Source organism: Ylistrum balloti, unplaced genomic scaffold (assembly GCF_031769215.1).
Source record: "Ylistrum balloti isolate Yb309-2 unplaced genomic scaffold, AGI_CSIRO_Ybal_v1 Utg371830, whole genome shotgun sequence".
Taxonomy (NCBI): domain Eukaryota; kingdom Metazoa; phylum Mollusca; class Bivalvia; order Pectinida; family Pectinidae; genus Ylistrum; species Ylistrum balloti.
The window spans coordinates 605,891-633,450 of record NW_026782909.1 but is presented as its reverse complement, the minus strand read 5'-3'; the positions used below and the strand labels follow the sequence as shown (position 1 = coordinate 633,450).

Here is a 27,560-nt window from a genome sequence, read left to right as displayed (position 1 = left end):
TAATTTGCTATAGGTTGTGTTTTTGTGCCTAATTGAAATGTGAAATTTGTGTGTTGTGTTTAGGTATGTATCTGTATTAGTATCTAGATTTACAGGTGGTATACTTTTGCATTCTGTGACATCCCTCGAGTATATTATATAACTGGATTCACTCTATTGTGACGTCACCAGGTGGCATCCTTCCTACTTGAGACGTTTTGACTATGAACCATCTGGCTGGTGGGTCAGTAGTAGTGGTCAAACCACTTCTTGTCTGTGTCGGCTCCATCATCGGCTCGTCGTGCCATAGCTAGCTAGATGCTGTTTCGGCAGTTGCCGCCAAACATCTTATGGTTGCACTTCTATCTCTTCCTGTGACTCCTAGTGTCTGCAACATCCTCCAAGAAGATTGGATGGAAACCCCAGAGATTAACTCCACTTCCTTTCGACCGTCTTCTCACGGTACCGTAACTCTATTACGAGAAGAATTTTTGTGACGACATTATGATGTCAGGCCTAAGTGTTGTCTCTACAACGTCTGAGAAGATACGCTTTCTGTACAAGTCAATCTCCCATGATTGAGCTCTGTTCAAGAAAAACGTGTTGTTTCCTTTACCTAGTTCCCCCTGCTTGGCAAACTGTATAACAGACTGCCCTGCTGTACTGTTCATCTTCTTCTTTCCACCCTAGGATGTCATCAAATACTTGCAGCACATTGGCTGATATCCATCGGTATCTCCCTTGCTTTAATGACTTCTGACATCCATAAAAATTGTGAGACATTGTTGGTTGCACGTATGCAGCTCCAGTCCTCCATTCCTTACTGTTGCAGAATGGTAGACGACTGGAGGGTGTCATATACGGATATTAGCATTAATAAGATCCTGAAAGTTTCCATTCTGCCAATATGAGCTTTCTTTTTGTGAAGTCCCATCTGTTCCATACATCCTGCTTGCTCAGTTCGACAGATTTCTGCTTTTGTCCCCCTACTTTTTGTATTTTCCGTTGAACTATCTACCGTTGCTCCTGAATGTTGGCCTTTTCAGACTTTTGGAAAGCGTTAACAGCTGACACCTTGTCTTCCGACACCTGTGAGACCGATTGTGTCCCTCAACTCCAACATACTCTCTGTTACCTTTACACTAGTTGATGCAGCCCACATTCTGCTCTTTCTTGTCTGTATTCTTGCCTCACAGATCTTTGAATCTTTGGAATCCCCCATGTCATCACCAGCTTGCACTTCCACACTTTAAATTCCTCTACGAAATCCATTAGTGTTTGTTTTAGTTATGTAGAAAGTCCGTACAGGTCGTTGTGTGAGGCATATCGGTGCCCCATGCCACGGCCTCAGATACCCATTCGCCATCCTCTCGGAAGACTCAACTATAGTCATCGTAACCTTGTACAGCAAAAGTAGCCATGTTCATCACTGTAAATGAGAAGGGTGAATGTTCTGGTTCCAGCCTAAATCTCCATTTGTTAGGCTTGGATATAGCATCTGAGAATGTTGACCTTGTTCCCTACAGTGCTATCATTCCTACGCATAATCTACAATATGTGAACGAAATTGTGAGACAGTTGTAGGTGAATTTACCTCATTAGTAACAGGTTGTGTTTATCCCCATAAAATCACTAAACTACTGTTGATTCTCCCTGACTGTTGACAGATTGACTATCCCGAGGTGTAACAGTAACAGTATTCGATGTAAACACAACATACTGTTCTGACTTTAATAGGTTCTCGATTTCGCTGTTGTGGTAACGCACAATGCACCAAACACTTTGTGCGCATGCATTGTGCTTACATCGTGCAGACTTCATGCGCACATCGCTTAACGTTGTTCGATCCTACAACTGTACTAAATATAAATAACAAGAAATATCTAAAATAATACGTTGCGTTGTTCACGTTTGCACAAAAGCCTCTGTCAAAATGACGACCATTTGCAACAGTACGCGAACAACATGTTCATACACCAAATGCGGAGAGCACATCTCATTCTATACCATCTAGACTGGCATCGGTCCAGCCCCTAAGAAATAATATCGTAAATGTTGCTCCTGTTAGGAAGTTATGTGCGTTCGTTTCGTTACCTAGAAGGAAAGAGAGCGCTACAATTACAGCCACAACAACATTTTCATGATTTTCGTTCTCTTCAGACAAAAGGGGGGAAAGTTTTATGATAAAGGTGATTTTAATCTTTAAATATCAATCGACATTTTTCTTAAAATGTACTGACGTTTTTAACATCTCATTCTTGACTTCCCCTCAAATGAATTTTGGTTACATAATGATAACATTATTGGTGAATTTCTGTTTGTGATAAAATAAGTATTTAGTTATTTTGTACAGGTTGCCGTTGACTTATATAAAATAAAGTATAATTAAATGGTCAAAGGAAGCAACTCTGTCAAAAGAGCCGATAACGAAGAGATAACAAAACGGTTCGATATAGCAGAAGTAACGATGTTTCAAGATCAAAATCCAATATGGCAGTCAGGACGTCACAGCTTGAAGCGTTTAAAGACAAGAAGCAAAAACCGTTGTCAAAGTCCTTGGTATCTATGCGTTTCAATGGGTTTGCATGAAATACACCACAAGGGTTCTGAGACACCTACGAGGTATATAATTAAGTTTTCGTGCACATGTCAAGATAAATGTAATGTCAACTGGAAAAATTCTTACTTGAATTGCAACCATCTGTGGTTTGTATGTTGATGGAAATGGAAAATATAAGTCTTTGTGCCATAGATTAAAGAGGCCGTAAAGTTGTTAGCCAGCAGTTTCTAGTTGCTAATTACAACACCATTTAATTAAGCTGTACCTTCATATTCTTTTTCATTATGGCGTTATCAATATTACTGTGGATGGAGTAATAATTTTGGGGTATGTACCATATATCTTTTAGCCTGAATACTTACTTAACAAACGACAAATATAAATCATGTTCAACACGTGATTACTATCTTTTCATCTTAGTCATAAGTTAGTGTTCTACGACTGTACCCGGTCTGACCAATGAGGGATAGCTAAAGCTGGATCACGAGCAACGCGTGATCATCATTCCTGTTCATTGGTCTCCGTGACATTTAGCTTGGTACTTAACAAATTAGAATAAAATAAGGCGAATGTGTGAGGGGATTCCTGTCATTTCAATTTCGTTAAATATTTGTCATGTTAAACGAGTTGTAAACCAACCATTCATAAATATTCTATGTCGTTAAAATGGCCATTTATTAATGACATAAGTGTAAAATTATATATATATACTTAAAAATAAAAAGCAAATCCACATCACAACAACATGAATGTGGAATATGGATATATAAATACTTTGTAATCAACAGTTCAGTTAGTTAGATTTGAATATTAACGAAGTTTATATCTCGTCTATTAACCCGTACATACACGTAGGTAAAATGTTGGAAGTGAAAAGGTTAGCAATCAGAGTAAGATAAAATAGTTCATGTTTTTTTTTTTTTTTTTTTTGTATAATGAATACTGTCTCAGCAGGCCTTGTTTCTGGACGAGATAACGAACGTAACATGTTTCAAAGTCTCGTTGTCATTATTACATTACTGTAATCATTTTAAAACCGGCTTCGGGCGCTGAGAATATGTTAATTTATATTGCAACATCATTATGGAACACGTAAAATGATTGGCAGACAACTCCAGCATCTATATAAACAAATCTTTGATTGATTAGAAGGTGATACGTGAGTAAATGCGAGCACAGTGGTATTGTGTATACTCATGAATAGGTTATGTCAACAGTGTGATAATCACACGGTCTAGTCTAACAAGTTATTGTCATAATTGCAGTACCGTGTGGACAATGGGGAAGAAGACCTGGCGATGCAGCATACTGTGTCTATGTGCTGGAATCCTCACCTTCGTGGCTGGAATCGTAATGATTCCACTATTGAGAATCTACATAAATAACATGATAGCGAAGGTAAGATATATATCAATTCTCAAAAGTTTAACTAGGAGAATTCTAAGTAATGTGTGTATAAATCAGATTGAAAATATTATTCTTTCGTGCTTACGGAGGTAGAGTTTTGATCATTGTCTAACTGAATCGATTTGTTCTCACATTTGGTCGTATTGAGGATTTAAGTGGACAGGATTAATGAAAAACATGTGAACTCGTATCGTGTGAACTATGGACATAAAAATAGCTAAATTTTGAAACAGGAAAAACAGATTTTGTGAAATTGTCATTTTTGTTCATAAAATTGATAAAAATGGCCCATCAGATATCGAGATGCTTTCCTACCGACCGTCCCTATAAAACGTCAGGGAAATAAGCGCCCCACGCCAATGTTGGCTTTTGTAGAAATTTTCACAGGCCTGCAGCATACAGATTGTAAGGTCTGTTCTTGACCAAATATGGCGTGTCTCATAATGCCACAAACTGGAAATACATAGCCACATCTCTTCTAGTCACAGGCCAATATTCTCGCTGCTTCAGACATAAAATGGCAGACAACACTGTAGAAAAACAACGCTTTGTGTTCCGTAACCAATTCACTTTTGTACATAGTGACTTTATAGTGATTCATTTAAATTGAAATGGAACGAACATTTGTTTGTTAGGATCCAGTACAAATGTTGGACCATACCGTCGACATTACTTACTAGATTCTTTATATATATTTATATATACATATATATGTGTGTGTGTGTGTGTGTGTGTGTGTGTGTGTGTCACATCTGGAAAGTTCTTTTTATTCATGAATTACAATCAGGTAAGATGTTGTATACAGGTGAAAGGCACGTCAATTTGTTGGTCAATTCAGTTTATTATTCATATTACACATGAATAGAAAGATATATTTATTAAAAAATGGTTTTACGTTTATCATCAGGGTCGGCGTGATATCATCTTACATGGCGACATAATAGGGGGTGATGAACTCGCAATAGATTTTAGAGAACTTTTTGTCGCATATTTGAAAATATTTTTCATCAACCTCCATCGCTCAAAACTCTTTGTTATGAGTTTATTTGTCAGTTGTCGATATTTTGCACGAAATCGTGCTCTTAGGAACAGTAATTTGAATATATATGATACTTGTCTTCTTTTCGTAAGTCCCCTAACCAGTTTTGTAGAACAGATATGAGATACGCACAATTTGTACTTGTACAAATGTGAACATTTGAGTGAAATTTTGAAATATACCTTGCATCATTCTGGAAATATGAATCCGATTCCTGGATTACCTATAAGATATATCACATACTCGGAGGCAATGAAATACTATGTAGTGAGTTACTGTTTGAACTGTTATTGGGTTACATCTTTTAAGTCTAATCATTTTGCCGAGTAGACATCTCGGGTTGTAGTAGGACATGTGTACTTATAGCACATTACCTTTACCCGAGAAATAGGTGACCTTATGATAAGGGTGAAATATTTAAAATAGTTCTAGTGTACCCGGAGTAAACACAATGGATGATTACTCAACTTTGCTTTTTTTTAGAGTTACATGATAGTTGTTTGTTAAATAACAGGTGATAAATGACAACCATTTTGGATATTAGTTTAAACTGTATTTTATTTTGTGAAATGAGTACAGTACAAAAGCAAATATGCATTTTGGATTCAGAAACAAGTACAATGTACTTATATTAATCTGTCTCCGTATCTAATTACATGAGCAATGGACAGCACTGACAACATAATGTAATTAAGTAGGTGCTTAAGTTCAGGGAAGGGGAAAAGAAAGGGTGCATGGGTTCAAAGGAGGAAACCGTTGTAGGATGACGAAGCAAGAGTTTAGGACTGCTATAGATCTATATTTGATTGTGGTTCACTCAACAAAGTACAATATACCACAACCAGGTCAGTACTGTAATTGAGATTACTTCGTAGTATACACAAACTCACTAGTTACGCTAGAGCTTAATTAAAACGTTTAGAACGGTTAATAAAGTTTTGGACACAGTCAAAAATATTTTCATTGTACTGATCTGGCATATCAGGGTTACCATATAATAAGGTATTAACATTAATGTCGGGGGGTATGTTACTGAAGCATTGAATTCTGATATGATGGTAGTTAGGGCACTGGAGGAGGAAGTGTTCAGTAGTTTCGTCGGACTGGTTACATGAACATAGAGAGTTGTTTACAAGATTACGAGAATATAAGTGTGCGTTTAGTGAGCTACAGTGCATCCTAAGTCGAGCATGGTGAATCTGGCCGTGTCTAGATTTACAGAAGTAGTAATAGTTAGGAACAGTTGTTATATCAGCATTTAGGTATCTTTTTAGAGTAGTAGTAGACGGATTACGTTTTATGGCATCGGGGAGTGCATTCCATAGATCAACAGAAGAAGGTAGGAAAGAGTCTTTAAAGAGATTAGTTCGGCATGGAGGTTGGTAAAAAGAATCGGCTCTCCTTGTGTTATAAGAGTGGATGTTAGAGTGACGTTCAGGAAGCATGCTGGTTAGGTAGGGAGGGCACTGACCATGAACAATCTGATGAAATTTGATAATTTTATGTTTTTCCTTCTATTAACGAGAGTATCTAAGCCGGATTCTAAATATAAGAGGTCATGACTGGTGAGTTTTGTAGCTCCAGTCATGATTCTAGCTGCCTCAAGCTGGATGTTTTCTAGAAGTTTGCTTTGGCCTAATGTTATATTGTCCCAGATAATATCTCCATATTCTAATAAAGGTTTAATATAAGAACAGTACAAAGTTTGAAGAGATTTTCTGTCAATGCTAAATTTGAGTGACCTGAGGAAACTGAGTTTTGTATAGGCTTTACTAGTGATTTGTTGTAAATGTTCAGTCCAATTTGCGTTAGCTGATAGAGTGATACCTAGATGTTTGTGACAAGTGACTTCGGTTAGTGCAGTATTATTCATAAATAAGGAGGGTTGAAGCGGTTTATTAGCTTTTTTACTTACTGTCATTGTTACGGTTTTAGAGGGGTTAAAATTAACAAGCCAAGTGTTAGACCATTCATTGATTATACTAAGGTTATTATTTAACAAGTTAGCGCTCGTTTGCGGTGATTCTACGATGACATATAGAGATGTATCGTCAGCAAACAACTTAATATTGCAATTTATATTACAAACAATGTCGTTAATAAAGATTAAGAAAAGTAACGGACCTAGGATCGATCCTTGGGGGACACCTGCTGAAATATTGGTTAAATGGGATTGTCTACCATTGATTACGACACATTGACAACGACTATGCAAATAATTAGAGAACCAAGTAAAGAGATTTCCAGTTATACCAAAAGATTTTAATTTGGATAGAAGACCTCGGTGCCAGACCCGGTCAAATGCTTTGCTTATGTCACAGAATACCAATCTTATTTCAACACCTTTGTCAAGATTGGAAAAAATGTCATGAGTAATAGTTAAAAGTTGATTAATAGTGGAATCGCCAGATCTAAAGCCGGATTGGTAGGGTGTTAGAAGAGATTTATCTATGAGAAAGTTATAGACATGTTTATAGACACATCTTTCCATCAGCTTGCCAACAATAGACAGCAGAGAAATCGGACGATAGTTACTAATAATTGAGGGGTCTTCTTTTTTGAAAACTGGCGTAACATGGGCCTTTTTCCACGAAAATGGAAAGGTACAAGAAACGAGAGAGCAATTAAATAATAATTGTAACGGGTAACTTAGGATGTCAGCGGCTTCCTTGATCATTCGAGGATTAATCATGTCGGGTCCAGCCGCCTTTCTAGTGTTAAGAGAGTGTATCGCGTCAAGAACGTCTTGTCGGGATATAACTATGTCATTGAGATTGTGAAGAGATTGAGGTAAGTCAGGGGGGTGGGTATTAGTATCGTCGATAGTAGATTGAGAAGAAAAGAAAGTGTTAAAAGCATTAGCTTTATCGAGATCGTCGTCTAAAATCTTATTATTTACAGAAAGAGGAGGAATCGTCTTTTTTTTAGAAGAGTTAGACGTGAAGCTATTAACAATTTTCCACCAATCCTTTGCACTAGTATTCGTACTGTTATTTAATTTATTGTAAAGTTTGTTGAAGTAATTACATTTGGATTGGCGAATAGCATTAACACAAAGATTTCTAATTTTTCTAAATTTAGCCCAATCATCAACTTTTCCAGATTGCTTAGCCTTACGATGTAAGTATTTCCTTTTACGCATCATTTTCCTAACAGTATTAGTTAACCATGCAGGAGAGTTATTTCGAACAGTTATAGTGTTGAACGGTATACATAATTTGGCTGTATTAAGTATAATGTCAGTAAGTCGGTCAGTGCTTCGGTCTATGTCACTACCGTCTATGATAGAGTCCCAGTCGATTCGAGAAAGTCTGTCTCTATAGTCGTCGTAATTACCATGATCGTATAGCCAAATACTACGTTTGAAACATGGTTGGGTAGGTTTAGATATATTAATGCTACCAAAAGTAGGACAGTGATATCTCAAGGGCTGATCGAGAAAACTATCACCAACATGACAGCTACTGATTAAAGATGGGTCATTTGCACATACTATATCAAGGAGGGAGGAAGAGGATTCTGTGTAGAAGGTTGGACTGGCGATGCTCTGTGAAAGATCGAAAGTACTTAATAGGTTGCGTAGGTGCATGGAGTGACTATTGTCACTTAACAGGTTGGCGTTGAAATCGCCAGTAAGTATAATGTTAGGAATTCCAGTGTTGAAAGCGAGTTCAATGGAGTGGGCAATATAATCCCAACAGGAGACAGGTGCATTAGGAGGTCTATAAAACGTTCCGTATAAAATTGATTTGCCAGATATACTTATTTGCAACCATACGCACTCAACTGTGGGTATTTCAAGGTCAGACCTACGCTTTGAAGATAAGTTGTTGCTAACATATACAGACACTCCTCCTCCTTGTCTATCTGGTCTACAGTAGCAATAAGGGGGAGAAAAACCAGGAAAATCTGAATTTGATGTAGTTTCGTCAGGACTGAGCCAAGTTTCAGTAAAAGATAGGATATCAAGGTTATATAATTCACTAAATAGAATATCGTATTTCTGCTTTATACTCTGTACATTAAGGTGAACAAAAGTGTACTTGGCTTCGTTGAGCAATGTTGAAAAATTAGAGGAACACGAAGAAAATGATGTTAAGTCAGACTCATAATCTCGTGGTCCGGGATTGCATTCAATATCGCCACAGAGAAGGAGCAAGAGTTGAAGAAGTAATAAATGTATACAAAGGTTGGACGAAGAGGATAGGACACTCGTCAATACTTTTGACGCACGATTGAAACTTTGGTAGAAATCATGTTTCAATTTACTTAAGACTTGTAGTGTGTTGTTTATAAAGCGTGAAGCTTGTAACATACATAAGAGAAGTAACATGTCAACAAGTTGAGACCTGGTTAGGTAAGTATAATAACACGATCGGGAGTAGGCGAGATATACGCGATTGTAAAAGAGACCTATCCGGACACAATAAAGACTATGACAGATAGGCATTCAGGTTACGGATGAGGATCCTAAGAGGAATAAAAGTGTGTTTAGTGTCGGGATAGAGTAAGAAATGATGCAAACGACGCGATCGGTAATATTGGAGGACATAAGCTCAACAGTTTCCATGCGAAATACGAGACAGGGGAGGTAATTGTGCAGAAAGAGAGGAGATAGGGATGAGGAGAATAACGAGATAATACTATGTACATAAATGATGGACAAAGATTCCATCATGAGACATGGGGGATACAGGTGCACGAGAGAAGGATGACATACAATAGGGAAAAAAATATATATATATATATACAATTGTAAGTATATACAATTATGATAAGGTAACGCTACAATACTGACATGAGTAGATGAGTACATTATGGTGTACCATAAATACCGTCATAACTACATTCATCACGCCATTGTATATGCCATTACATAAAACAGAATAATGTGATCATACGATTAATGTATACCTTCGTATTTAAATTCTAGATACATTTATTAATCTATATATGTCAAAATATAACATCAGACGTATATCAGTTTCGAATAATATAATCATGTGATATGTATTTACCATCGTATTTTTTTCACGTCTCTGAATGTGTCGATATCACAGGACAGTATAATGTAATAATGCTTTAGAAACATGTATGTATCTGGTCATGCATAGGTACAAAATAATGTGATCACATGATAGATATATATATATTATATGTAGAGATCGTAAGACAAACTAATGTAATAAAGTGAATCAATCATGATATACCAGAATCACCATCGTACATCAGGTAGAGAAGCGTTTTGATGGCTATCACAAGTAGGATAAGGTAATTACGTGATAAATACGTACCATTATACAAGTAAGGGTACATAAGTATATGATCATGTAAACCTCGTGGTAGCAATACCCAGTTAAAGATTCTCTCATCTATGTATGTGTCAATATCGATAAGACAAACTGAATTGTCTAATCAGTGAAAATATATATACCAATATCCGAGTAAAGGTACAGGATAATATGGTCACATGACTAGCATGATTATTTCACATTGTAAACTAATGTAAACCCGTGGTAACAATAAACCATCGCGTCTCGAGTATACATGCAGTATCACGTCTATGTATATATCAAAAGCACGTCAGAAGTCACGTGATAGATATACTGCATACCATATTACAAGTACAGTATAAATGCAATAATTACGTAAAATATATGTGCCATTGGAAATCAAATTACAGAATAATGTTGACGCTTGACAGATTGAGAAGAATCGTACGCTTTGTCAAGTTTATGTACTAGTGAAGATCATGAGACGGAATTATGTAATCTTATAATAAATATCTACCATCATACAAGAATACATGTGAAGACAGAGTAATGTGATCACGTGATGAACATATACCCATATAGGTATATTTAAGTACGGAACAATGTAATCACGTGATAAGCATACACCATCATGCAGGTGTAGCTACAGAATAAAGGAATTGAGGGATAGTTGAAGAACATCTTAGTTCAAGTATAGATTCGATAACATAGCAAAAATACTGTAGTCACATGAAAAATGTATATCATCATATACCATGTAGGTATAGTTTTGTACGGAACAATGTAATCACGTGATAATCATACACTATCGTGTATGTATAGCTACAGAATAAAGGAATTGAATGATATTTGAAAAAAAAAACATCTTAGTTCAAGTATAGATTCGATAACATAGCAAAAATAATGTAGTCACATGAAAAATGCATACCATCATATACGATGTCAATAAAGTATTGTACAGAACAATGTAATCACGTGATAATTATAAGCATACACTAATGTGCATGTATAGCTACAGAATAAAGGAATTGAGTGATAATTGAAAAACATCTTAGTTCAAGTATAGATTCGATAACATAGCAAAAAATAATGTAGTTACGTGATAAATGTATACCATCATATACAATGTAGGTATAGTTTTGTACGGAACAATGTAATCACGAGATAATCATACACTATCGTGCATGTATAGCTACAGAATAAAGGAATTGAATGATATTTGAAAAAAACAACATCTTAGTTCAAGTATAGATTCGATAACATAGCAAAAAATAATGTAGTTACGTGATAAATGTATACCATCATATACAATGTAGGTATAGTTTTGTACGCTATCGTGCAAGTATAGCTACAGAATAAAGGAATTGAGTGATAACTGTGAAGTATCTTAACTCAAGTATAGATACATTTGTATAATGTATTCAGTTGTAGATGCTCGCTAACATAGCAAAAGAAAAAGAAATAATAATAATAATGTAATCACTAAGTAAATTTATACCATCGTACCTCAATGAGCTGTTGATACATGTATCAAGACCTTATAAACAATGTACATTGTTATATAAGACAGAATATGAACACGTGACAAAAAAACGTTCCGTCAGAGGTAAAATCAAGTTCAGATCATTGTAATCGCGTGGTAATTATACATTATTTATGCCTAAATCGTAGGACAAAATATTTTTACCACATGATGAATAAATTCCGTTTTACATCTAGTATATGCATGAAGTAGAACAAGGAAGGGACGTCCGTCAACGTCCACGTGCTAACAACGACGTTAACAATGTAATGAACTAGGTGACAATCACATGCCCGTAGGGCTCAAGTTCAGATTCCCTACGGATGTTGTGGATTTTAGACGCCTTGTCTTTGATAATAATTTTACCGTTTGTAGTCCACGTCTGGGCGATTTTATTGGCTTTCACTAAATTTCTCGCGAGAAATGCTAACTTTCCTCGGTATTTTGTCAGATCCTCGTTGACAGAGATAGACTTGTGGGACGGACTGTTGCGAAATCCCTTACTCGTCTTCAGCAGCTGGAATTTCGCATCCACGGAAGTTAGACGGACTATAATCTGGCGAGGCTTGTCTCTCGTATGGTCTGGTTTGCCGAATTTTCTGAAAATGTACAAGGAGAATAAGACCAGATAGGTGATTTAGTACTTGTAGGAGACATGTAAAATTTGCAAACGGTAGATAAGTTCTAGGGAGATGATTACGCATTGATGAACTTTTTTTCTTTGTTACTGTATACAGCAACTAACAAGTCATGCATATCAGGTTGATGGTTCATTAACCCTTAATTTACTATATTTCATAATTTTCAATATGAGATCATTTTATCAAAAAAAACTTGAATATATTTATTCTGAACGGCGATAGTATCCAAATGAATTAAAATGTGTCGTGCAGGTTATGGCAAATCTCGGGGACTGAAATCCAGTTGCAGTGTCTACGACCTGCTATTTCAAAGGATTTTATTTAGGTCAATACCGAGAATAGCATATACAACACCCCATCATACAATCTGTTGTCTATTCAGAACCTCTCGGGGTCGTATTATGTTCGCTAATGGTAGCAAATATATGAGACAAACGAAGTTATAAAAGTTTTTTATAAAAATATCCTTCACACCATGCTAATATTCTTACTTTGTCGTGATGGGGAATAAGCAGGAAACTTTGACATCACCATCTTTACAAAATTGTTAATCAAAATGACAGATAAATTCATCACAATTTGTGTACCTAAATGATTGAAATTTTCATTTCTTATTGTTAAAACAGGAAGTAACACTGGAAGAGGGGACTTTTGTGTACGATGCTTGGAAGGAGCCCCCTTTCCCAATTTATTTCGAATTTTATTTCTTCGATGTTCTGAATCCAGAGGAGGTATCTACATTGAATAAGAAAATAGAAGTAAAACAACGGGGTCCATATACATACAGGTAAGACATCTCAATAGTAACTGGTGACATAAACACATAGACAAGACGTCACCATCATACACATAACATGCACATACAGATAATACGTCATTATAGTTAATACATACACATAGACAAGACGTCACCATCATACACATAACATGCACATACAGATAATACGTCATTATAGTTAATACATACACATAGACAAGACGTCACCATCATACACATAACATGCACATACAGGAAATACGTCTCCATAGTAACTGGCAATATAAACACATAGACAAGACGTTATCCTTAAACACGTAACATGCACATACAAATAATACATCACAATTATACACATAACATGAACATACAGGTAAGACGTCTCTATAGTTAACATAAATATACAGACAAGACGTCATTATTATATACATAACATATACTTACAGACAAGACGTTACCATTGTAACTGGTAACATATACATACTGATAATACACAACGACCTGTCATATTTTTATTGACTGTTGACATAAGAGCTAGATAAAGTCTACCTGTTCGTTGAGTAAATGCGATACGCTACGTGACAGTTTCTACAGGTCAATGCCCTGGGACTGTGACATAATCCAGAACGATTACTTGCATATTTAGAACAGCTGAGGAAGAAATCATGCTACAAAATTGTACATTACTTTCAATTAACACTTATACTTCAAGATATTTCTTAGTTTATTTCTTTATTGCTACTCGGTAAAACATACTAGAAGAGGGGACTTCAGTGACTTTTGTTAGAGGTCACCATAGTAACTGATAACATATTCATACAGGAAAGGTGTCATCACAGTAACACTTAATATAGACATACATGTTATACGTCTCCATAGAATCATGACACTTTTACATAAAGGTAAGACATTACCGTATTAACACATATATACGTACAGATACATATACATAAAGATAAATAACATGTTTATACATACACACAAACACACAGTCACCATAGTAACAGGTAACATATACAGAGATAAGATGCCACATAGTAAACAATGTAATAGGTGACATATAAATACCGATAAAACACAAATATATGAAAGGAATACAGTTCCATTTCACATTTACATCCACTAATCATGTAGCTGAATTCTATCGAGATGAACGTGATTTAAACTAAAAAGCATTATTCATTGCAGCCATTTTGAAGGTGGGTCTTCACCGTTTAGATGCCGTCAGTTAAGATGCGGCAATGGTCAAGAGATGGGTGTCATCTGTCCTAACATAAATTGCAACTCTTCATGGCTAGATTATATAGAGACATAAACATTCTATCGTAAATATGAACTTCAAGACAGCTAAATAATGGAAATGGTATTCATTTTAGTTAAGTTAAAATAAGACCAAATAAAAGTGATTAAAACACGACCAGTAGAAGATTTAAATCTGACATTTTGATCATTGTGACCTATAGCAAACCGATGACCAGCGTGTAGGACATTAACACTAACGTTGGAGTGTACAAAACGGTACGGAATATTTCAATGTACGCTGAGGTAGATAAGGTTGAAGATAGTATGTAGAAATGGTAAAAGTATTATAGGAATGCGTACACAAGGATATAACAATGCACTGAAGTCGTTTTGGAATTTTCCCAATAAATGTGTTCGCTGACTGGCATATTCTGTAAGAGACTATTTATTGATTGAGACGGGACTGGGATAGATTTTGATCTGGTGAATTTCCTGCCTTCTTTGAATTTGAACCCTGAATCTCCTGCCCTGCCCGTTTCTTCAATACACGATGTGTTGCAATTCTTGTATTCAATCTTGTATTCACATTCTACAATGCTCTCTTTGGGTATTTGTAATCCTTAGGATTGACTCGGATATTTAAGAGAAACTTTAGGTTTCATATCTGTTGTAAATCAATGACCACGGAAAATCCTCTGAATAGTTTCTTACATGTGACTACCTTTCCTTTCATTTAATCTTTTTCAATGTGATTCGTCCCTTGGTCTTTTCATTGCTTTCATCAGAATCTTCGTTTACCCTCTAGTTTTCCAGTCAGTGTATACATATATTTCTATGGTCATATGGACGTGACTTCTGTGACAATAGTATCACATCAGTTGAGCAAAATTTCGACAAAGTCCAATTTCTGGTGTAAGGAGTGATGTGATCGGAAGTTGAGGTATTTTCTTCAGTAGTTCCAATATCTCATCGACATGTAGTTTCCACAAACAAATGCTTGCTACGGGAACTTTATTCTCTTTTTCCTCGGTGACCCATAAATAGGATGGTCACAATCGGAGACACTGGGCCGTTCATGTCTGTGACAAGCAGTTGCTGATAGGAGGTATCTCGGAAGACAATGTGTGTTGTTGTAAGCACAGATTCTAGCAAATTCATGATGTCTCGGAAATGAATACTGGTGTTCTTTCGCCATAACCGAACTTGCTCTATGTCACTCAGAATGATACCAAGTGCTTTGCGGGTACCTCCATCACTATTGTAGCCAGGCGTTCGGGATATCGTGTTAGCACTATCACCAGACTTGCTGGACACTTCCAACAAACGGGATCTGTTTCTAATCGTCACCGGACAGGGAGACCAAGGGTGACGACTCAGTCCCAAGATCGCTACAAGCGGGCAAATCACCTTCGTAATCGGACCTAGCCTGCAACCAGAACAGCAGCTGCCACCAGAGTAAGAGGTCGCCTACGTGAACATGGCATTAACTGCCAACGTCCTTTAGGACCTATTCTCACTCAGCGCCATCGACAGCAACGTCTTCAATGGACAAGGCAACATCAACGACGGCGTCTTGTTGACTGGCGACGAGATCTCTTTTTAGACGAGTCTAGATTGTTGTGTCCCGCAGGCTTACAGAGGGGTGGCGGAAGCGTGATGGTATGGGAAGCCTTCAGTTATCACCATCAGACACCTGCTGGTGGAGCTTCGTTGACATTGGCACAGCTGGAACAGAGACTCATCCATGGATGGAACAATTTGCCCCAGGCATTCTTCCAACTTCCCAGCAAATCCATGAGACGACGCACAGCCTGTATCAATACCCAAGGCGGACACACGCATTATCGTCTGATTTTTTTCTGTCATGGAGGTACCTTCATTAAATAGACAATAGAAACTGTAAATTTGATGAATTGTAATCTAGTCACATTTAGTTTAATTGCAATTTTAACGAACTATTGAATAAATCAGAAAAAATCAGTTCCTGGTTTTGATTTCCTAGAATAGCGTATCTTAAGTCGCACTTCTTTTTTGGCTGAGCATTTATATAGAATCTAGAATGTAATACGACGGTATGGTCCAATATTAGTATTGGATCCTAACAAACAAATGTTCGTTGGATGCGTATTACTGGAATAGATTTGTTTAATACGATTGGTACGATCAATTCAGTAATAAGGACAAGTGAATTGTCAAATTTTCCAGGCAATCTGCCCCTTATCAAGACACAAATATTACGTAAATAACACCACATACAAAGGACGAAAAAACAACAAAGTTCGATAATCCCCTCCGCCGATGGACGCCGAAAGTCCTTGAAAGGAGGTAAAAAACCATCCCAAATTGTTGTATGAAGGATGGTAATTTAAATATCAAAAAGGTTCAATATCAATCTTGATATGTTGTGTACGGTAGCCACTGAACAGATATGTGATCGCAGAGAAAAAGAAATATCGTGTCGCACTCCGAGGAAATGAGTTCACCTTTCATCTTGCCCCCACTCTGAATAAGGATATATATGCCGGTAATGTCCTTTCCTCTAAACACGGACTTACACGTGTAGATTTGATTTTATTTATTTTGCGCCATCGCGTTGCCCGAGATTTTACGTGATTTGAAAAAAGACAAAATCGTCGCCTCGTCAATGCAGGATCACGGACGTGTCGTAGTTCCTCTTCTTTCCTTTGCTTTAGCAGTGACGACATATAAGTTCGTCATACATTTTGTCTTCAATGGTAATTAAAATGTGTCCGTCGCGTTGGATTTTTTATCTGTCTCGTCTCTAATTTTCAAATTGGTGTATTTTATCAATTAGAACGTCCATCTGTTTCCCGATGTTGATTTTTAAGATATCTAAATTAGAATCCAACCCCTTGTGCGCAAAGCCAGTTTTTGTTACATTCAGCCTGCAGGAGTTAGTTTCATTTAGTTTACGAATCGTACTACGGCTGACTTGGACATAACGCCAATATTGGGTAAGCACTCTAAACGTATGTCCTAAGGTACAGTGGCTGCCTGTGTATAAGAGTTGTAGCTCAGAAGGTGTTGTTGTAAAAGAAATACTAGTAGTGCCTCTTCGTTGTTAAATACATAATGATAGAGTCCATTTTGGTTGTTACGGCGGACCAGTGATAAACCTAAACAAAAATGGAAAACACGGACACAAAGACAGAAAGGTAGACAGATATAACTGATGGACAATCATTTGGATATACCGGATCACAACATAGGTTATGATGCGTATTACTCCGTGTGATGGATATAATCTAGCAAGTAATACGGTATATATTATGGTGCAATTAGTAATATAACACGTGACAAAAGGTACTTATATAAAACACGTGCTTATCATGACGTATAAAATCGTGACTGATTATAGTGATAATTGACCACACACACCATCTTGTCTTGATATATAGCGCCAAGTTTATCAGCGTCCATTGAGTGGTAGATATGTAGGCAGATCACGGGATAAACATTAGTCACCTAGACTGAGTATGATGTAACGGTTAACCTTTACGAAATCTAAGTTAATTAAGTAGACAGGAATTTCAGATAAAACTTAACAAAGTATTGAAGTTTTCCCGTGTTTGATTTAACTTCATGCTGGGTTGTTGTATATAGTTAATTAATAACCGAATTTGAGCATAATTTAAAAGATTAATAAAGTATCGGACATGTGTTACCATTCCATATACAATTTTTTTTTCTCTCTGTTTTTTGTTTTTTTTTGTTTTGTTTTTTATTTATTTTCTTTTTGGTTTGTTTTCATTTTGCTAGCTTAAATGAAAAAAAAATGGAAATATCTGACGATTTTCAATAATCACATATGATTTATGTAATAAAATTAAAGATCCTTTTCAGCACATGACAAATATTTGAGTAAAATTTTCATTTCATGGATCTCAATTGTTATTGTACAATGCAATAACTCAAATTCGATAGAAATAGAAGAAAATATGAACGGAGACTCTTGAAAAAGTACAAGGTGTTCCGCATGAGAACGAGTTTTGCTTCAATGACTACACCCGCCATGTAAATCTTGGTCAGTCTAAGTAAGTAGTGTTACATTCTCAAATGAGAACAATATATACAACAACGGAACTTCCTCAATGTTGTCTGTGTAGAATATTATAATATTCATTACTTTGAATGTTTTTGTTTCGACATGATTTTAGTCTGATTATCATTTTTCCTATTGATGTTAATAAAACTTGCTATCAAACTATGAATTATATTTTTCGGTGATTATGAGGGAATAGCAACCTGCAAATCTGATAAATACGTTTCATAGAAATTAACCAAACTGAAGAAACATTAATTTGGACTGTCACATACAATTAATTGAACATTTAAAACATTTTTAGACACCTCAGTGTTTATTTCAGATATTTATCGCAATACTGCTACATGACACCTACACGTTTATAAAAATATCGATGTTACATTGCAATCACTCATATATAATACATTGTATACTAATTTTTATCATTATCACCCAGAAAAATGAAACGTTAATAATTTGATATGCTTGTAACGGTTTCCAATAAGGAAGAAATATATATAACAAAGCTTTCAGATAATGGTGCAATCCTCCATTGGAAAAAGATATCACTCTTTGGAAGATTGTGCATTTGGCACTTTTACTAATGCACATGTCTAGCTGCCATTGTATTGAATTTCGTTATAAAATAAGAAATAAAATCAATATCAAATTCTTTTTCCGTTCGTGTTAAATACCGGATTGAAGGAAAAGCGCGTGTAAAAGCAACAAGGTGATTATGTTTGATCATTTGCAGATTGCGTTCGATTGTTATTGATAGTAGTGAGAAAATATTGTGTCAAATGTCAATTTCCGGTTTGAGATAGGGGTTACATTTATTTATTTATTTTTTTTATTATTTATTTATTTTATTATTTGTTTTTTGTTGTTTTTTTTTATTTTGAATTGTAAAATTATTTGAATGGTTTATTTTTTCTCTCTATTTTCAGTCTCACTTCAATAAAAAATAACATTACATTCAATGCAAATGGCACGGTGTCCTATCGTGAACCATACACTTATGTTTTTGATCGGTCGAGGTCAGTGGGGCCGGAGTCCGACACATTTACAACGGTCAACGTAATCTTGCTGGTCAGTATTACTTTCATCATTATAAAGCATAACACTCAGTTTCTCTATTGAAAATTTCATGGAACTTAGAAAAGAGGTAGTCAATTTTCTTAATCTACGAGGAAACAAACAAAGCCTTAAAAAGGTGGTCATTATTCTCTTAATCGTCAGATGTTATTATATGCAAATTTTGATACGTAAATGTAAATAATTGTAGTACCTACATATATATAGAATAGGTAAATAGCGTTATGTTCAGACCCTCATTTTTCATTCCAATTAATTAAAGTTCGTTTTTCCTATTTTTTATTTGATAAATCAAATTCGATTACAAAAATATACGTATCAGTATTGTTTGTATCTATAGACGAATCAGTACTCTTTGAGTCTTGAGACGTATTAGTACTGTTTGTGTTTCTGTAAAATTTCTTGCAGACCATGTTCAATACGATTCGGTATGAGTACGAATTCATCAAGGTAATGACAGAGTTATTGGCAGACTCAGTGAATGACAATAAGCTTTTCATACGCCTTTCGGTCCATGATATAATATGGGGTTATGAAGACACTATTCTCCTTAAAGTGAAAGAAGAACTAAAAGAGTTGGGCATCCCGTTTGATGACCATTTTGGGTTTTTTTACAAGGTATGTCATAATATCGAAATAAATGCTTTGAAAGTAAAATGTTTATATGTAAATATACATAGTTATAGGATATGAAATTAGTTTCGTTTCATATAAAATTTTATGAAACAAGTCTGAAATGTTTTCACTTTTCCGAGCCTTTGCGAACATTACTTTTGATTACGTAACCTGTTCAAAATTTAAACAGTCGTACTCTTCCTTACTTCTTACGTACAAATGCTGACACAATATTGCTTCGTTTTGCAGTTAAATAATACTGACGATGGACTTTGGACAATAGATTCTGGAAAAAGAGATTCAGCAAATAATTTTGATATTCGATTTTGGAATGGCAAAAGGTGAGCTAATAGAAACCTTATAAAAGCATATCAAAATGACAATTTTAAAAGGTCTCGAAAAGTGAGATATTTATGCTAATACTTGAATATTCGTAATATTTGAAAAGGTCCATTCACCATTCCCAATGTTCATATGATACTGTCCAGATTTGAAAGGAAATGTTCTCCTCTGTTTCAGTATGTTGGACTTCTGGAGCACAGAAGAAAGCAACATGATAAATGGGACTGGTAGGGATCTTTGTGTATTATATTTAATGTTATTTAGATACTGTTGTAAACTCATATTTCAATAAACATGATCATTTTTAATGCTTTTATTGACGCAGTCAAAACTCCCTTCGAAATTTCCCTTTGTCAATATGTCATGCTTATTATTCAGGGCCTGTAAAATGCGGGACCAAGGGTTATCTCAACCATAGACATTAATCGTTACGATTTATACTTACTTTGTTAATTAACAAGTGAAATGACAATGTTACAGGGAAATGTCAATGGTTAGTCAAAATTCAAATTCATAATCGACTGAAGAAAGAGGAAATTATGAACGGTCAAATTACACCAAGACACTGGGAAAATTAAGTCGTCAGACCTCGAATAAAAATGCTACTCCATGTGTTCTCCTTTATAGTGTTTAAGTCGTTCATATACAAACCGTACTAAAAGTACGAAAATATTGATAACGATCAAAACATAACCAACACTGATTAGATAAACATACCTTTTCATGCCTCTTTAGTAACCCTGTTTTTTTCCGCTAATGTCGTTTTACCTTTCTGCAGATTCTTTAACTTTGAGACTGTTTTGAACTTGTTTGTGTAGTCCATGGTGTTTTAATCAATTCTAATGGAAAAACTTATTAATCGCTACTGAAAACGGTCTACTTTTAAGTTCATTTATCGTATCCAAATGTGATGAAACTCATGAATACCGATGTTACATGTGGTATAGTCTGGTACTTTATCATTATACCAATTTTCTTATGACAGTGTTTAAATATCACATTGACACGTCGACCTTAGTTAACATGTTATTTTTCACATACAAGCAAGTTTCCCAAAAATGACTTCGCACTTTGCATAACCAAAATTGTTTCCAGCTTCATAAAAATGTTATTAGTTATATAATGCAATATTAAATACATGTACATGTTTTCCCAATGATGAGAGCAGTATCCTCTTCCAGATGTGAAGTTAATGTTCCGTTCTGTGTATTCTTTTATACGTAGTTGAAGGTGAACTTGTCTTCCTAGACTTTTAATTTTGAGGCAATTGATACCTGGCTTTGATCGGAAACCCGATGCCGGATACCGTATGTTGTGCAGGAAACACAATACTTTTGTCTAATTTTCGGAAAGAAATCACATTTTGGTTTTGATTAATCTTCTGTTCTTGGTTGTCTTTCCGTATACTCTACATTTATTACACTCGACCTTTCTCTACAGACTTATCTGTATAGGAGGATCGGGAAAAGAGAATGTCTGAATTGGAGGAGAAAGCATCGAATTTACTTAATATGTTGTATTTTATTTTCAGATGGTAATCTTTTCCATCCATTCGTTAAGAAAACAGATCACCCGCCATTCTTTTTTTCGGAGCTTTGCAGGTACGAAAACCATCAGACATCATATTAGATCAATTGTCCATTAATCACCCTGGTCGAGATGTATCTTGTTTGTGTCTTTGTCTGGGTGGTCGGTTGGCCTTTGGTAACTCGCCTTTCACTCATACGTGCGGGTTTGATATCCCGTACGAATTTGAAACGGTTTCCTCCCATTGTAAGACCCATTGCAAGCTTCCATCCAGGCCAACAGGGGTGATTAATATATGTTGAATGAACTCGGATTCTGTTATGTTACACTTCTCTGTATCTTGTTGAAAAATTCAATGCACGGTATTATTACGGTCAAACTTTATCTTCCCTGTATCCAGTTATAAGGTTATCGTTATTGTTTCTTGTTAAAAGTTTAACTTTACTCTACGTCGTTGAAACTTTAACTTCCATCACATTAAGATACCTTTGATGTTACCTTAGATCGATGACGGTGGATTTTCAGAGGGACTCCACGGTACAAGGTATAGATACCTACAGATTTACACATCCTCGTGACATATTTGACAACCCCGATCAAAACCCAGCCAATGACGGATTCTGTACTCCACTAAACAACTGTCCACCGAGTGGCCTGTACAATATCAGCGTCTGTAGGAAAGGTGAACAGTTCATGGGATAATTAAGAATTTAAAATGATTTATGCCAGAGTCATTGTTAACATCTTTTCTTCCAGTTGGAGTTTTACTTGCATTTTCTTTTGTTTTTTTTTAATCGATCAAATCATACAACAAAATTAGAACTTTTCAGTCTCGTTATCATAGTTATATAATTTCTGGGTGATATACTTGAACATGGATATTCGACTCGATCACGTGACAAAAGTTAGGCACCATTGTCAACCATTTAACAATTGCTTATTAATGATTTATGTGACATCATTCTCCTTGTCAATGCCTCGTTTTCTGTTTGTGACACTGATTTAATCTTTCTGTTATAGTATGACATTGATTTTAAGGTTCCCCGTTCTCCGTGCCAATGTCTCGTTTTCTGTTTGTGACACTGATGTAATCTTTCCGTTATAGTATGTCATTGATTTGCAGGTTCCCCGTTCTCCGTGTCAATGCCTCATTTTCTGTATGGGGATGACCGATTGATTAATGCAATTGAGGGGATGAAACCTGATGCATCCCTCCACGAAACGTTTATAGACATAATGCATGTAAGTAATAAAACATTATTCATTACCATCATGAAAACATTGTAGAGTCAATAAAAAGATGAAATATTCTATTCACCTTTTAGATGATGCTAGTATGCTTATCTGTAGTACAAAGGGAACCTTGAACAAAGGCGAAATTTAAGATACATGTATAATGCATTTTTAGATTAAAAAGGGCCAACTTTCTAGAAAAATAGAAACTCAGCAATAGAACAGAGATTCACCATGGGACCTAGAATTAATTACCACATCCCCCGAGATTCCAAAAGAGGTTTGCACCCAGCAAGACTCTGCGATTTCCTGGAAACGGGTTTATTTCACCCATTCAAGAAGAAAATTTCTGTATTCTGAAAACATCAATAACCTAACGTTCCGAATATGCAATAAACACAACATAATAAAAGTTTTCATTTTGATAAAAGATTCCAATTCATACAGAGATAGCGAGGAAAAATTAAACAGATGTACAGTTTCTACATATATATGGGTTAACTTTATACGTATTTATATTTGCAGGATATTGGATGTGTATTGAGAACGGAGAGGAAATACCAAATAAACATGCTTGTTAGAAACAATCCATCTTTTGAGTGAGTATTACTTTTTCATTTTATTGTTGCAAAGAAGGCAATATAGAAACAGATACATAAACGAATGCTACTAACAGCTATGACAGAGAGATTGATTAAACGAGAAACGTAACATAGATCAAAATAAAAGAAACGATAGGTAAATATTTCATAAGCGTTTTTTCTATCTTCCATTGGGTTTGAATTTTGTTGTCGGTCTGCAACATTCAACTGGGCGACCAGAACATATCTTTTCTCGTACAAACATATTTACATAGCATTACAGTTCAATATAATTTCAATAAGTCCATGCTTGTTTCGAATCAATCGTTAAAAGACGGTCTTAATGATGACATATTTTCAGAAGAGTTGTCATCCGCTTGCCCTTTACTATTGTGGAAATATTTGATATTACCGAAAATACTCATTGGTTCCATGGTTAACCATGGTGAGCTTACGTAATTAACCAACCTTTTATTTCAGAATTGTGAAGGATATCGAAGACGTTTACTTTCCAGTCTTTTGGTTTAACGAGGTAAGATGAAATAGCTGAAACTTAGATAGCCATCAACAGTTTTTGGTAAGGAATACTTAAGAACAGTTTCACCGAGTTTTAAATATTACTATTATATCTTACAAATACTTACCTTGTTCTCATTTGGGAACCTGACACTACTTACTTTGATTGACCAAGCTTTATATAGCAGGTGACATCGATGAACCAGAGGACCTTTCGAATCACTGGGTTTCTCTGCATCTTTTTCTGTGTTAATTTCTTTTTTCATATTTTGCCATGATGATAAGTCGATATTTGTATTGTATTTTGTTCTTTTACCACTTTTGTTAAGGTTGTTTTAGATGATGTCTTTTGTGAAGTACAATGATATGGATAAAAGCAGTGGTATCATGGATCGTCTATACGAACTATTGGATGTGATTAAGATTGGCCAATATCATTCGGACCATTCAAAAGAAAAGAAAAACGAAGTTTTGTTTAATTTCATATCTAAGATTTAGCAACCGCAAATGGGATAAAAAATTGACAGAGGTAACCTTGAGCCTTTGGGTATCCGAAACTTCACATAATGTATGCAGACTTTCTTGATAACAACCTACAAGTAGTACTAAACCAATTACTTGGATATAAGATACACCCAAGTCCGTGACTACGGGCATAAATTACTGTGATACCACTGACCTAGATATAAGATACACCCAAGTCTGTGACGACGGGCATAAATTACTGCAATACCACTGACTTAGATATAAGACACACCCAAGTCCGTGACTACGGGCATAAGTTACTGCGATACCACTGACTTAGATATAAGACACACCCAAGTCCGTGACTACGGGAAAAAATTACTGTGATGCCACTGACTTGGATATAAGATACACCCAAGTCCGTGACTACGGGCATAAATCACTGCGATACCACTGACTTAGATATAAGACACATCCAAGTCTGTGACTACGGGCATAAATTACTGCGATACCACTGACTTGGATATAAGGCACACTAAAGTCCTTGACTACGGGCATAAATTACTGCGATACCACTGACTTAGATATAAGACACACCCAAGTCCGTGACTACGGGCATAAATTACTGCGATACCACTGACTTAGATATAAGACACACCCAAGTCCGTGACTACGGGCATAAATTACTGCGATACCACTGACTTAGATATAAGACACACCCAAGTCCGTGACTACGGGCATAAATTACTGCGATACCACTGACTTAGATATAAGACACACCCAAGTCCGTGACTACGGGCATAAATTACTGCGATACCACTGACTTAGATATAAGACACACCCAAGTCCGTGACTACGGGCATAAATAACTGCGATACCACTGACTTAGATATAAGACACACCCAAGTCCGTGACTATGGGCATAAATTACTGCGATACCACTGACTTGGGTATAAGACACACCAAAGTCTGTGGGTACAAAGCACTTTTATACCACGGACAACGATATAAGATATGTCCAGGTCCATGGACATATGTATATCACAAGAAAGGAGATATACTAAAACGAAGCAATATAAGAGTATATTAGTCGTTTAGAAACGTATTAATCAGTAATTTTAACACGGGCAGAGTAACTTCATGTTGGATTTTTTCCCTTTCTCGATAGAGTACAATTGTCACGGATGACTGGGCAGATTTCATCAGATCGTCATATTTAACACCTGTACACATCGCCTCTTATATACCCTATATATCTATAGCTGTCGGGGTAGTGGTTACGTTCACCAGTTCTATCGCTATTCACAGACAACGAAAAAAGTCAAAGGACAAGGTAAGTATGTCATATGATATACCATTCATATCTGACAAAGGTAACTTCTGCCAGTACTTTGGTTGTTTACTGAACATTACATACGTCAAGAGTTCAGGTTATGTAGTTCTGGATGAAGGGGCAAATAGCTAGGTGGGGCCTAAAGAGTTTTAAAGAAATATGCACAAGTTCAGACGTACATCGAATTCCAAACTGTTGAATTAACCCTTAAACCTATTTCCTATTGGTCTTCTATATGCCTACTCTTCTTCTAAAAGCCACAGAGGGTTCTTTGTCTTGAGATAGCGGACAGTCCTCATACGGACCACCATTTTTTGTTCTGTCCGCCGGAGTATATGTTAGTAGTTAGCGGTAAGATTGGTGTCGATATGATAAGTATACATATAACATGTATTAGAAGTAAGTTTAAACAGAAGTCAAATTCAGTCCTTAGTTTAAATGTACGGTCTAACTACTCTCTAGATAACCAAATCTTGGTTAATTCCCTATCATTAATGTGTGTATTTGTCGCTTCTTATTACTACGCCTTAGCAGAATCGTTTTCACAAAATCACCCATTCGTCTTTGAAGAGCTGCAGTGAGGAAGTAGAATATTGGCATTAAACAAAAAGTGTCAATGTGTGTCTAATTTGACGTGATTTCGGTGCAATTCTTTGAACCAGGCCATAATTGGTTCTAGCTTCACGGATGTTCTTAACTGCATTGCATGTTTTGTAGGCTTCGTTTATTCAATTTTCTTTTCTTCATAGATGCAAGAAAACCAAGATGGCACTCCGTCTGAAAGGACATCACTTTTGATAAACGATGATGACTCTCAATCTGAAAGGACAAAACCTTTGGTTATTCAGTGATGGATGTTATATTAAGGATATCAATCATCTGAAAATTCATCTTCGCCTCACTTTTTCTGTTACAGTAATATTATGTCATTGGATACAGTATTATGATTGTTGACGTTGTTCATGACTTGATTTTTAACGGTTACATTAAGTTTTTAATAAATTGTTCAAATATGGTTTTATTACAAAAGCATTGATTTTCTTTCTTTCAATCCCCCCCCCTTTTCAGTTGTACGATACACTTTTGAAGGAACTCAAATCTGACGACTTTAAAGGTAATCATTCATATTAGCGAGGAACAATGCCTTTAAACAGAATACAAGCACAAATTTTCATAATATTTAGATAAAAATATATTATTAGTACAAGATAATGTGCGAAAAAAAGTAAACTTAAAGTAGACAGTATAACCTTTTCGGTCAAACAAACCGAATATCAATATTAGACCCCCAGTATGATTATGAAGTTTCCTGTAATTTCACCAGCAAAGCATTCATCCACGATATATTGCTCTTGTGGTTCTTTAATCGTCGAAGTCAAAATATTGTC

The 27,560-nt window shown here is 35.8% G+C and overlaps 1 protein-coding gene across 1 annotated transcript; it reads left to right on the top strand.

The window, feature by feature from the left end:
- Window positions 1–3,814: 3,814 nt before the first annotated feature.
- LOC132563709 (lysosome membrane protein 2-like) lies at window positions 3,815–27,023 on the top strand. Its single transcript, XM_060228461.1, has 13 exons — window positions 3,815–3,937; window positions 13,048–13,208; window positions 19,413–19,554; window positions 19,969–20,178; window positions 20,425–20,516; window positions 20,695–20,744; window positions 22,049–22,118; window positions 22,548–22,726; window positions 23,168–23,286; window positions 23,803–23,876; window positions 24,339–24,390; window positions 26,008–26,172; window positions 26,922–27,023. The coding sequence occupies exons 1-13, from the start codon at window positions 3,818–3,820 to the stop codon at window positions 27,021–27,023; spliced, it is 1,536 nt and encodes a 511-aa protein (XP_060084444.1). The 5' UTR covers window positions 3,815–3,817.
- Window positions 27,024–27,560: the final 537 nt, after the last annotated feature.